This window comes from Danio rerio, chromosome 11 (genome assembly GCF_049306965.1).
Source record: "Danio rerio strain Tuebingen ecotype United States chromosome 11, GRCz12tu, whole genome shotgun sequence".
NCBI lineage: Eukaryota > Metazoa > Chordata > Actinopteri > Cypriniformes > Danionidae > Danio > Danio rerio.
In genome coordinates, this window is record NC_133186.1 from 39,426,309 (window position 1) to 39,440,397 (window position 14,089).

General features: G+C 34.4%; 2 protein-coding genes across 2 annotated transcripts in view; both read left to right on the top strand.

The window, feature by feature from the left end:
• The window catches only part of bicd2 (bicaudal D homolog 2 (Drosophila)), a 43,774-nt gene extending 38,564 nt beyond the window's left edge, over positions 1 to 5,210 (top strand). The window contains exon 9 of the mRNA XM_680437.8: positions 20 to 5,210. Within this exon, the coding sequence (XP_685529.2) occupies positions 20 to 22 (3 nt within the window). The 3' untranslated portion in view covers positions 23 to 5,210. The remainder of the gene's footprint in view (positions 1 to 19) is intronic.
• A 1,946-nt stretch (positions 5,211 to 7,156) lies between these two features.
• Positions 7,157 to 14,047, top strand: card19 (caspase recruitment domain family, member 19). The gene is given in 6 exon segments (NM_001386332.1): positions 7,157 to 7,230; positions 8,628 to 8,767; positions 9,799 to 9,955; positions 11,777 to 11,839; positions 11,928 to 11,993; positions 12,090 to 14,047. Coding segments are annotated over 6 exon segments (540 nt in total). The 5' UTR covers positions 7,157 to 7,223; the 3' UTR covers positions 12,197 to 14,047.
• Positions 14,048 to 14,089: the final 42 nt, after the last annotated feature.

Consider the following 14,089-nt stretch of genomic DNA (forward strand, 5'->3'; position numbering starts at 1 on the left):
CTGTTTCTCAATTTTGCAGTAATTTTATTAGCTCTGGAGATTATCCGCAAATGGTTACTCCACACGCTATACGTCCAGAATACACACACACACGCCTGGTCCAATGTTTGGACATTTTCCCTGGATGTGGCTGCAAGGAAACACAGGCTCACATCTACAGCCAGATGGTTCATGTACTCTTCTATTCTGACTGTTACTGTGGTATTTTATTTCTGCTTTGTTTTTTGTGTAACCGTGCACTTTCAGTGCAGTAGTTCATTTTATGTAACAGATGCACATTTCAGTATACTTGGCACATTTTTGTTTTGTTCTTCTAAATTTTACGTATTTAACTGACAAAAAATAATAATATAAGGACGTTTGTTTGTTTGTTTGTTTGTAGTATTTTAAATGCCAGCATATTCCAGGGAGAACGCGTGTGTTAAATAGGCCTATATCTGTGTGTCTTATTCTTGCTCAATAGTCATACATTTCTAAAGGCTGATTTATACTTTCGCCTGGTGCTGCATCGCAACCTCCGCTGACTGCGCGTGCACCTTGTGGACAAATGGACAAGGCTTTCATACTCGACGCGTTGGCCATTAAGTGATTCTTTTAAATGACAGGGGGCAGTCAAAAGAAACTGGCCATAAAATCAGATGCATTAACATTGAAGTAGGAATTTTCTGGAACAACGTCATGTCTTTAATATCATTCAAGATTTTTAATATAATTCATTCCTTCATTTTCCTTTGGCGTAGTCCCTTTTTTCATCACAGCCAATTTAGTTTATTCAGTTCAACCTATAGCGCATGAGGGAAACTGGAGCACCTGGAGGAAACCCACGCCAACATGGGTAGAACATGCAAACTCTACACAGAAATGCCAGCTGGGGCTCAAACCAGCAAATTTCTTGCTGTAAGGCGACGGTGCTAACCACTGTGCCATCATGCTGCCTTTTAAACTAATAATTTGCATAAATTATTTCAAATTTTTGAATGATTATATAGATTTTTATAATCATTTAATTTTTTTTAAATCAAATTTTAATGCATCTCTTGCTTTTGTTTAAATGTCGGACAGTTCTTTCTATTTAACTTCATTAACGTTCTAATGTCTACAGAACTTGGGTTGCTCTACAAATTTATATTTTTGATTATGGCAAGAATAAAAGCACAAAAAAAAGCACACTTACTAAAAAATTCTGACCAATTTAGCCAAATCCATGATTCACACATTACTGTTTGGCTAGTTTGTGTCCTCTAGTTATATGCTTAAAATGCAACAATGGTCCAACATTCCTGACCATTTTCACCAGTAGGCATGGGCTGGTATAAGATTCTAATGATGTGATAACCTTGGATAAAAACATTACGGATATCACAGTATTGTGATTACTGCTCTAAAATATATTCTTTTTTAAATGTTAGGTAGAAAGCTAAAACTTTCCCCCCATTGAACACGATATATTTTATTTTAGGAAACATTTATAATATTTTGGAGCAGTAAACTTGTCAGGCTGAATAATTCAATTGATTCATTGACTTCTGCTGTCTTCATTAGTTTCAAAAACACTGATTTTCTTTAGCCTTTTGGATATCTTTTCTGCTGGAGAGACTTTTGTATATACCGTATACTTACATATACCGTAGGAACGGTATAGCAGAATATTTTGCCAGTTTTAAAACTGACTTTTCCAAACCGTGGTAGAGCTTGAAACCGGTTATCGTCCCTTGCCTAATAATCACTAAAGCCTAGAAAAACAGGACATCAGTATTGTAACTACCCGCCGGTTATTAAACAGTCCACGCTTCCCAAATACTGATGTCCGTGCGTTTCATTTATTGAACACAGTGAAAACTAAAAAGATAAACAAGAAAAGGTTTCACACAAACACAATCAAAAAAGACATTAAAATAAACAATACACAAACAAAGTTTATTTTACCGTAGAATAATCAGGAGCATTTAACACGTGTCTGCATTAAGATCTCACTATGCTGTCCATACCAACTGTCCCAAGGAGAATCACATGACCTCAGACTTAAGCCAACCGGAAACAAAGAAATTTGTAACCTAAACATACACCGATACACATTCAAATAATGAAATACAAAAGCAATAAACAACCAAAAATACAAGCTGACCGATCAGCGTCAGCTACAAGTATACTGTAAACCGATAGGTTCATTCTTTTCCAGTTATCAAAGAAATACTTTGTTCCTTATAGTTTTGTAACTATTAAATTGTTTTAAATTCAAAATGAATGGTGAAAATAAACATATTTCTGTAATTGTGTATTAGACCACCAGGGTCTCCACACCATTGCCTCTTTTTTTTTTTTTAGGTTTTAACAAACCTATCCCTCTGCAATATCTAGCCAGGAATTATTGGTCATCTGATTCTCCCTATGATCACAAATAGACAGATCATAAAGATGTCTGTACAGGTGTATCCGTTTCAGACTAAATCTCTTCAAAGTGATTCAACTCAAACTTCATGCGGCGCTGCACAAACTGTTTGCTCCGATCTCGAAAAATTTAATGAGTTTCGCCAGCTGATGTCACACACGCCCAAAGCAAGCCGCAGTCAACACCGCAGTGACAGTCGCTGCGTGCACTCAAGCAAACTAGCAGACGTGTCGAGTATAAATCAGCCTTTACTGAACATCATCTTGCTATAGACTTGCTCCTGGAAATAATTTAGGAGTCAATTTTCATAACAGGTCATGGATGTGTTCAATTCAAGACGTTTATGAAACATACAAACAAATCAATTCCAAATTGGAATAATTGTCTCTTTCTTTTTGCCAAATATTGCATTACGGTCAGCATTTTGTATTTTACAATGCAATACATTTTTGTTTCTAGACATCGATAATCTGTTTTTTTTATAACCCTCTCCTAAACCTCCTGTGCCTTTCAGCTTTTGTTATTCAAGAACAGTTATAAGAGCCATAGTCTTTTCAGTCAGATATAGGCTTTTTGGCCCATCTATTTTGTGCAGTCATTAAAGGTCCCATGAAATGAAAATAAAGCTATAACAAAATTCATGTTTAAAAGATATAAAACTAATACAAACATATAAAACTTGCAGTTTGTCACCTCCGCCTAAATGGATCAACTGTTTTATTCACGTCACCTCATACTTCAGTTCCTTATCAAATCGTGACTCATCAAATGCTCTCTAGTATCTAACATACCCCGCCCCTTCAAGCGGAGATGAAGCAAAATGCTATTGGCTGTTTTTAAAAAAAGGGAGGAGCTACACTGTTTCTCAATTCAGAGAACACAGGCAGAGAACGTACTAGTGTTCTTGTGAAGACTGGTCTTGCCAGGTCACTTTCGAAGAACGAACTCAGGAGACTGCGATAACAGAACGCCTGCTCTGAGAAACGAGATGCTGCATTCTTCCTGATGGTCACATGACCTTATTATTATAATTATTTAAACATTACAGCATTCATACATCGATTTATTTTTTCCCCCCTTTTTAATATACAGTTCAAGTCAAAATTATTAGCCCCCCTGTTTATTTTTTTTTTTCTAATTTCTGTTTAACTGAGAGAAGTTTTTTTTTCAGCACATTTCTAAACATAATAGTTTTAATAACTCATTTCCAATAACTGATTTATTTTATCTTTGTCATGATGACAGTAAATAATATGTGACTAGATATTTTTCAAGACACTTCTATACAGCTTAAAGTGACATTTAAAGGCTTAACTAGGTTAATTAGGTTAACCGCGCAGGTTAGGGTAATTAGGCAAGTCATCGTAAAATGATGGTTTGTTCTGTAGACTATCGGGAAAAAAATACAGCTTAAAGGAGCTAATAATTTTGACCTTAAAACGGTGCTTAAAAAATGAAAAACTGCTTTTATTCTAGCCAAAATAAAACGTATAGGACTTTCTCCAGAAGACAAAAATGTTATCAGACATACTATGAAAATTTCCTTGCTCTGTTAAGCATCGTTTAGAAAATATATATAAAAAAATAATAATTCAAGGGGGGCTAATAATTCTGACTTCAACTGTATATATATAAATATAAATAAAAAACATACACAAAGCTCTTACAAATATGCTTTCCACAATACAAATAAAACAGATTCATGTTTCTTTCACCGTCTCATGTAGGGAAACTCCTGAGATAAATAAGTTAAATCTCTGAACTTTAATAATAAATCTATATTAAATGTTGTGCTTCCCACCTCCTTTATTTGGCCGCAATGACTTCTGGGACTTCTCAAGCAAGTTTAGTGCTCAAGTCTGCGTTGATGTGTCCTCGATATCAAGAACACACCAGTGAACTTTCGCGTGTCCTCCATTCTTACGATTTTAAGTTTGGAACTGAACTTTGGCAACGGATGATGACGTTACATGAGAACACGAGGACACAAGACCATTGAAGAGCGCATATTGAGAAACAGTCCCACTCTCTCCTTATGTGTCGGTTGATCATGTCAAGCGTCGAATAAAAATGCATATTTCAAAGCACTTCATGGGACCTTTAAAGACTGCTTTTGAAAGTCTTGTTTAGGGGATTTTTAATATTAGTATGAGTAAGGTTTGTTATAAAAATCATACATTCCTTTGAGGAAGTAGTGATTTGTGATGGCGGTCATGATGGGTGACATTGTTAGTCATCATTTCCTTTTGTGTAACTTTGCTAATTATTTGAATTTCAGCAAGCAGAAAACTTTGCCTCCGAACATTTGTGCCATTTTAAATTAAAGACAGTAACGTTTTAAATGACATTTTCTTTGTTTTTCTCCTCCTTTCGTTCTTTTGACCATAAATTAAGTGCATTTTTTACTGGAGTGCACATGATAGTTTTCTATTTGCTGAAAGCCATACCTTTATGTGGTATTTTGAGTTTATTTTTACACGTTTGTATGAAATGACCTCACTTGTATGTTTGTATTTATTCATAACATGGCTTATTGTTTCAGTATTAATGACTAGGTTTATAAGCATTATAACTGGCACTTGTGCTGCCTCTTTTTTGCATTTCTACTTGAAAGCTCACAGGTACAGTGCAAGCTATACTGCCTCACCTGTGTTTTTATGTACATTTTTATACAGTGCTGATGTCAGTGTTGAGCTTTTTTTTTCTAAATGTGTGCTCTGTCGTTCATCTCGAGGAACACATCTATAGGCTCATGTCTGTCCTAACATCTTTTTTCTTGTGACAAAAAAGCTAAAATAAAATAAACTAATATAAAATAAGATTTAAGTCATGTTTTTTTTTTTTTTCAAGTTGTGTGTTTGAGTTTGGTCTGATTCTCAAATGTATCCTGACAACTTTGCTTTATCTATCTATCTATCTATCTATCTATCTATCTATCTATCTATCTATCTATCTATCTATCTATCTATCTATCTATCTATCTATCTATCTATCTATCTATCTATCTATCTATCTATCTATCTATCTATCTATCTATCTATGTGTCTGTCTGTCTGTCGTTCTATTCATCTATCTATCTATCTATCTATCTATCTATCTATCTATCTATCTATCTATCTATCTATCTATCTATCTATCTATCTATCTATCTATCTATCTATCTATCTATCTATCTATCTATCTATCTATGTGTCTGTCTGTCTGTCTGTCTGTCGTTCTATTCATCTATCTATCTATCTATCTATCTATCTATCTATCTATCTATCTATCTATCTATCTATCTATCTATCTATCTATCTATCTATCTATCTATCTATCTATCTATCTATCTATCTATCTATCTATCTTTCTGTCTGTCGTTCTATCTATCTATCTCTATCTATCTATCTATCTATCTATCTATCTATCTATCTATCTATCTATCTATCTGTCTGTCTGTCTGTCTGTCTGTCTGTCTGTCTGTCTGTCTGTCTGTCTGTCTGTCTGTCTGTCTGTCTGTCTGTCTGTCGTTCTATCTATCTATCTATCTATCTATCTATCTATCTATCTATCTATCTATCTATCTATCTATCTATCTATCTATCTTTGTCTGCCTGTCTGTCTGTCTGTCTGTCTGTCTGTCTATCTATCTATCTATCTATCTATCTATCTATCTATCTATCTATCTATCTATCTATCTTTCTACCTATTGTTCTTTTTATTGTTCTAACTTTCTATCAATCTAGCTATTGTTCTATCTCTCTATCCATCCATCGATCTGTCCGTCCGTCCATCCATCCATCTGCCTGTGTCTATCGTTTTATCTATATTGTTCTGTCTAATATTCTCCCTATCGTTCTAAATATCTATCCATCCATGTAAAAAAAAAAAAAACTAGAATAAAATCTATTATTTCCCATTATCCATACACTGAAGGCTGTTTAAAATGATTTTGCTCTGGGGTTATAGCTAAAATGATTTATAGCAATTTATAAAAACATTACCACATATTGGGAAAAAATGAATTTAAAAGTATAAAATATAAAAGTAATTAAACACTGCTAACGCTATATTTTATCCCAGTGCAATTTCAGAAGAAAGCCACACTTCTTTGTTAGTTTTTACCATGCTTCTGTTTGTTGTTAAGGCTTCAAAAATGTAAGCATGTTTGACATGTATATTTTAGCATATTTTTTTCTCCAGGTTTGCCCTTTAAAGCAAGAAAGTCCTTTTTTCTTGCACAATAAACAATGCCTTGAAATGAACGTTGTTTCTGATGGGTGACTTGCAAATTAATCTGTAATATAAATGCAATGTAAAATACATGATACATCAAATATGCTAAGCATTTCGTGTATGGGTTATGTAAAATAATACATTGTTTTCTGTTTTATTTAATACTTTTGTCATAAATCCCTAACGAGTTCTTTAAAACTATATCAGTGATATAGTATAAATAACATTGATTTGTTTTCTTGATTGATTCAAGGTTGTAACTTATTTAAGATTAATATATACTTCTAAGTTATTTCCTACATAATAAACAATACATTTCATCCCTACATTTCAACAATAGCTACGTCACACTTTGTAGCGTGAGTGTTTGTAGTTGTAGTGTAGGCTATATAGCGCTCATTAAACTGCTAAGTTACTAAAGTTGTTCATCTGTGATATAAGTTAAAAAAATCTAAACAATGCACTAAATATACACTGTAGTGTATTTAAGCGAACTTCCGCATGCAATTTATTTATTTCCTCGTTTTGGTCGGAAGTTCCGGTGATTCAGCTGGTCTCCGCCCTTCATATACAATGCGATGGGCGTTTCTGAACGCAAGACAGCAGAGGGCACTTCACAATGGGAGGTCAGTCAAACTTATATTTTTCCCCATGTTTCTTTGATGATAACGTGAAACATTCATATTTAAAGTTATTACGCAAGCTTTACACGAATCCTGCACACGGAGTTCACAAACGTTAGCTTCTTCGACTAGTTTAGCTTCGCCAGTTTTAGTGTTCGGTTACACTGTTTTTAAGTCTACCCTGCTTCATATTTGTTTTTCAAAAGCTCTATAATCTTTTAGTGTAGTATTATTGATCTATTGAGGGTCTTTGTTTGCTAAAAGGCATTTAAATAACTTTTACTTTACCTCAGAACTATGTTTGACAGACATGCGTCCTGGAGTTTATTATGCATGACGTGGCGCCATCTTATGGCCAATGTGCACTACATTTATAAAAATATTCTGGAATATTTATTAAAAAATGTTTAATACATGCAAAGAATAATTATTTCAGAAATAGTTTATAACTAAAACCATATTTTATCTGTTAAGATTAGTTAATAAGTGAATTTATTTAAAAATGCTAACGCTCTCATGTTTACCATATTGTATTACAAAGTTTTACTAATTTTTTTTTATTCTTTGAAATTTCATAGTAAACATGAACCACAGAAAAAGTGCTGTAAGAATAATAAGAAGAATGTGAATGAAATAATTACATAATTGACACCATTGGACTGAATATGATTCATTTAAATATCTCACTTGTAGTACATTTCTCATAATATATTGAGTGCTCAATAACAAGTCAGCATTTTTGAAAACTACGTGCTTATTCTAACAGAAATACTTGGGTATTAAATGTTTGAGCAATTCCATGCAAATGTGAACCTTGCCATGAGAAAGTTTTTACCAAAATAGCCAAACCCTTTCTACATATTTTTTTTTGTAGGCTTATATTTTAAAGTTCTGTAAACATACTCATGAACATCTCTGTCAATGTTTTCAAACAATTATATTTGATTTACCAAAGTCACACCAGTGCCAATTTTACATCCATAATTTATCATAAATGCAAAAATTGTCTAATAAAATAAACACAATCATTCTTTCCTAAATTCTCAAACGTTATAATTTCTTGTGCCCAAATGGTTTAAATTCACTTGAAACCTTAGTCACAGGCCTTGAAAACACATCAATATAAAAATCTTTAAAAATATTTGCAATCAAATCATGTGCTCTGAACTGTAGTTCCTGGTTAATTATAATCCCGACTTGACATTGCAGATCCTGCGTTGTGACTATTGCAGACTCGCACATTGCGATATCGATGCTGAAACCATATATTGTGCTGCCTTTTTCACTAGTATTATTCCCCCATCAAAATGGACCTGAATGCATTTTTATTAGCGTAAAACAAAAGAAAAATGGAAATGTTGCTTCTAACGTTAATGACAATACTTCTTTGTAAATGACAGAGAGCTTCTCCGAGCAGCTGCGAATAGACAGCCGGTTCCTGAAAACGGACCGTCGTCTGGACACAGAACTGGTGGACAAACTGATCCTGCAGCTCAACCGAATCTACCCACAGATCCTGACCGACAAAGAGGCCTCCAAAGTAAAACTCCACCCACAGTAATACACATACAGTTGAAGTCAGAATATTAGCCCTCCTGAATTAATAGCTCCTATAGTTTTTTTTCTGCAATTTCTTTTATATGGAAAGATTTTTTTCAACACATTTCTAAACTCATTTTTTAATGACTGATTTATTTTAATTCAATTCATCTTTATTTCTGCAGCACGTTAAAATTGTAGATTGTGTCAAAGCAGCTTACCATAGAAGTTCTAGTAAATTGATACTGTGTCAGTCCAGTTTTCAGTTCAGTGTGGTTTAATTTTCACTGCTGAAAGTCCATACACTGAAGAGCAAATCCATTGATGCGCAGCTCCACAAGTCCCAAACCAAGCAAGCCAGTGGCGAGGAACAAACTTCACCAATTGACGAAAGTGAAGGAAAAAAAACTCATGAGAAACCAGGCTCAGTTGGGCATGACCATTTTTTCTCTGGCCAAACTTCTTGTGCAGAGCTGCAGGCACTCCTCCATGACTGCCACAGCATTTGCTCAGGATACGGCCTGGTCCAGGGTTATGGAGACCTTTAGAAGTCTTCTGGTTGGCATCATCTCTTCACAGGACTTAGATCACATCAATTGAGCTGCACAATCTCTAAAGGCCTCGTGAAAAGTATCCCTATGTGGAAACAAAGAAAACAATTTATCTGTCATGATGACAGTACTTAATATTTGACTAGATATCTTTCAGGACACTAGTATTCAGTTTAAAGTGACATTTAAAGGCTTAATTGGGTTAATTAGGCAAGAGGGCTAATAATATTGACCTTAAAATGGTTTTAAAAATAATAATAACTGCTTTTATTCTAGTTGAAATAAAACAAATAATACTTTCTCCAGAAGAAAAAATATTGTTGGAAGTATTCTGAAAATTTCCTTGCTCTGTTAAACATCATTTGGGGAATATTTTAAAAAAAGAAAACAAATTTCATAGCAGGGCTAATAATCTTGACTTCAACTGTATGCTGTCCAGTCGCAAAGCTCCTTTTCCAGTGATGATTTTTCCAAACATTAGTTCCGGGATCTGGATGTTCCCACCTGTATCCGGCTGGCGGAGCTGCTGTCTCGTCTGCAGGAGAAAGGAGAAGAGGCCTGTCGAGAGTTTTACAGGGCACTGCACCTCCACGTGGAGGACGTTTACTTCAGCTTACCCACACGCCTTCGGCTCAGAGGTCAGTTTACAAATCAATCACTCTTTTGAGGATACTTGTTTAGCTTTGCTGAGGAGATTGTCATTTCTCTTTTACAGTGGCTGTAGGAAAGTATTTAGGGCTGTTATTAAGCTTGATTTGAAAGTGTTTTTATGAAAGGCCGATTTGATTATGGAAAAAAGGAATAATAAAGGTTACTGCATCTTTTATTTTGCAGTTTAAGATTGACATTTCTGATATTTTTTACAGAATTATATAATATAGTCACAATTATGAGGGGATTTTTTCAAATCTAGAAGTTCTGATTTTATTTATTTATTATTTATTTTCTATATTTATTAATTTATTAGTTTGATTCTATTTCATTTGTGACTTTTATGAGTTTTTTGGCTTATAATTTAAGCCTTTTTTTCAATTAAAATTTTTTTTTATTGTGTAATTCTGTTCTTGTGTCTTGTATTTCTGAGTTTTCTTTAAAATATTTTTTGTTTTATAGTTGTGGCTTTAACTTAATCATAAAAAAATATTTTAAACATCAGATTTTAAAAAGTCTTCATTTTTTTTAGCTAAACACAGGAGCAAACTTTGTGTGTATATACACACACACACACACACACACACACACACATATATATATATATATATATATATATATATATATATATATATATATATATATATATATATATTGGCACAGTTCAAGGCAACTGTACATAGTGTGAGTACACCCAAAATGTCACTTTAGGCTAAATACTAGTATCTAAAAGTAAAATTTTATTTGCTAGGGTTGGGCTGATAGACGATGCCATCGTTCTTCGACAATGGCCAATAGACAACACAATGAGCCGGCATCGCCGATCCTCTGCGCCCGCCGCAACCCCGCTCGCAAAAAATACACTGAGGCCCCGTTTACACTTAAATGTTTTAGTTTTAAAATGGCATTTTAAAACGAAAATGATCCACATCCACACCGTGTTTTACCTGGCATTTCTGAACAGCCCTCAATCATGAACACGCACAGTCATGCGCTCATAGTTCCAGAGAGCAGTGCACGTTGGACAGTTTATCAAGGATGTACCACTGGATCGTGTCTCACTATAGTTTTTAAACGTGATATTTAATTAATCTTGTCTCTATCTAATGACTCTTCGCTTTTTTGAATCTATCAGGTAACCTGTCACAGTGTCAGTACACTGCTTCAGGCTTTCACTTTCACACTTGTACTTAGTAATTTTAGTGAAAACCTCCGATACTTGTGCACCTTTTTTACCGACCAACGTCCTACGGAAAAAGTGATTGACAGGTGATAATTTGTGTGTAACTTATCGTTTATTTATTTATGATTTGTTAAGGGTAAAACAAAGACCATGCGGGTCAGGTAGTTGAAACGGTAGGCTACTAATAATTTATTCATTATGAATTAATTAATTATTCATAAATAATTAATTCACCTCTGCCTATGACGAAAATGCAATCGTCCATTGCAATGTTTCACATTAGACACCGTACAATGCCAAATTGGTCGACATCGTCCAACCATATTATGTGCTGTTATCATGGCTATATATATATATATATATATATATATATATATATATATATATATATATATATATATATATATATATATATATATATATATATATATAATTTTTATTTATTTTTTGTACTTCGGCTCATAAAATTTAATTCATCCCTAAGCCATCAATCCTACAGTTCAGATTAGGAAAGCTTTAATTGTGAGAGGTAAACTCTGCAAGAATCAGTCATCTTTATCTGTGGTCTTAACATTTTGCGTATGGCTCTACTATAACATTGATTGACTTTGATTCTTCTTTGTAGAATCTGGTGATCCAGTCAGTCCAGTCTCCAGTCCCACCACAAGATATGTGCTGAATGACCACAGTAAGTCCACTTTCCGGTGACCATGCAGTAGTGAAAACAGAATTAACACAAATTATACATGAGCTTGTTTTTGTTTTTCATTGCGCAGGCCCGTTTTTCTTCATTAGTTGTTTCAGTGTGGCTGTAGGAGCAGCTCTGCTTCATTACTATGGTGGTAAGAGCATGTATAAATGAGTGCATGATAATATCATCACATCCATCTCAAATCTGCATCCCCTGAGCTGAAAGGAGTGAATTGTTTGCTGTGCAGAGTCGAAGCAGGTGTCCGGCTCCAGCAGCGCTCTGGGTTTGGCTGCCATGGGTCTGAGCAGGAAAGTGCGGGACGTTCTCATCTGGTACTCTGAGGATGGAAAATAATGATCTTTTGCTGCCTTAAAAATGATTTAGACACTGCAATACAGTGAGAACTTTCCGTGTCATAACATAGCAAACCTATTTCAGGTTTCACAAATACATGTACATACTGTGTATATACAGAAATGATTAGAATGAGGTAAAAACCCAAAGATTTATTTTTAGATATGCCCAAATATGGACGTTCTTGTTACAGTTCTGAATATTAGCCACAGAACATCTGTAATCAAACATTACAGTCGTGCATTTGATTAACAGCCATTATGCAGAGCAGGAGCTTATTACTTTTAACCAAACACTTCGGTTTGCCTTATTTTGTTGTATGTGTTTAACTATATGTTAAAATAATTTATATATTTTATATGGTTAATAAACTAAATATGGACACAAAGAGCTATAATTCACTACACCAAGCACAACCAGATAAAATCAAATGTGTCAGTTTACACTACCTGACAAAAATCTTGTCGTCTATCCAAGTTTTAGAAACAACAAATAATTACTTGACTTCTAGTTAATCATTTGGTATCAGAAGCAGCTTATATCGAAGGCAAAGACCTCTAGATTACGATTCTAGATTATTTTATTAAAATAAAATACATTTTTATTGAAATAGGACAGAAAGGTCTGACCTTGCTTAGACAAAAGTCTTGTCACTTAACAGAAATAATGTACAGTATAGAATATAAAGTCATGGTGCAGTGGAAACAGAATGAATATTGTGTTTGACTCCCATGAGCTTGGAGGACTGCATCCACACATCTCTGCAATGACTCGAAACTTATTAATAAAGTCATCTGGAATGGCAAAGAAAGTGTTCTTGTAGGACTCCCAGAGTTTATCAAGATCCTTTGGATTCATCTTCAATGCCTCCTCCTCCATCTTACCCAAGACATGCTCTATAATGTTCATATCTGGTGACTGGGCTGGCCAATCCTGGAGCACTTTGACCTTTTTTGCTTTCAGGAGCTTTGATGTGGAGGCTGAAGTATGAGAAGGAGCCCTATACTATCTTGATACCTCAGGTTGTTGATGTTGCCATCCACTCTGCAGATCTCTCGCACACCCCCATACTGAATGTACACCCAAACCATGATTTTTTTCCCTTCACCAAACTTGACTTATTTCAGTGAGAATCTTGAGTCTATGCAGGTTCCAGTTGGTCTTCTGCAGTATTTGTGATGATTGGGATGCAGTTCAACAGATGATTCATTAGAAAAAAATCTACCTTCTTCTATCCAACTAGAAGTCACGTTATTATTTGTTGCTCTTACAACTGGGATTGATGACAAGACTTTTGTCAGGTAGTGTATTAATACAATATTTCAACAGATAAGACACTATAGTCTATAGCTCAGTCTGAATTCATGAGCATTAGGAGTTTGTTACTTTATAATCCATATTTTTCTGCAGGCTAAGGTTTCAACGAATTACTTAATGATGTTTGTTTACTTTTGTACTAGCAGCATGTTTGCAAAGGTTGTTTAATAGTAATAACTGATATTGTCAACTTTTGATTCTGCAGAGAGATATTATGTATAACAGGGTGCCCAGTACGGTTCCTGGAGATCTACCTTCCTGCAAAGTCTTTAATCACCAAGTGCTCCTTTAGATCCTGCTAAGTTGGTTTAGTTGTTGTTGTTTTTTTATAAGGGTTGGGGCTGAACTCTGCAGGAATTTAGATCTCCAGGATTAGGATTGGGCAGCCCTGATGTAAAATATTTTCAGTCTAGAAATGTTTCAGATAAATCTGCCAATTTTACTATATTTAACTGAGAAATTGTATTTTTCATCAGGATTTAAAAACTCGATTAAACTAAATAAAACTATGGTTTGAAACGTTTGGTTTGATCACTAATTTGTTTTGAGATTAATTTCATTTTCACGTCTTCATTT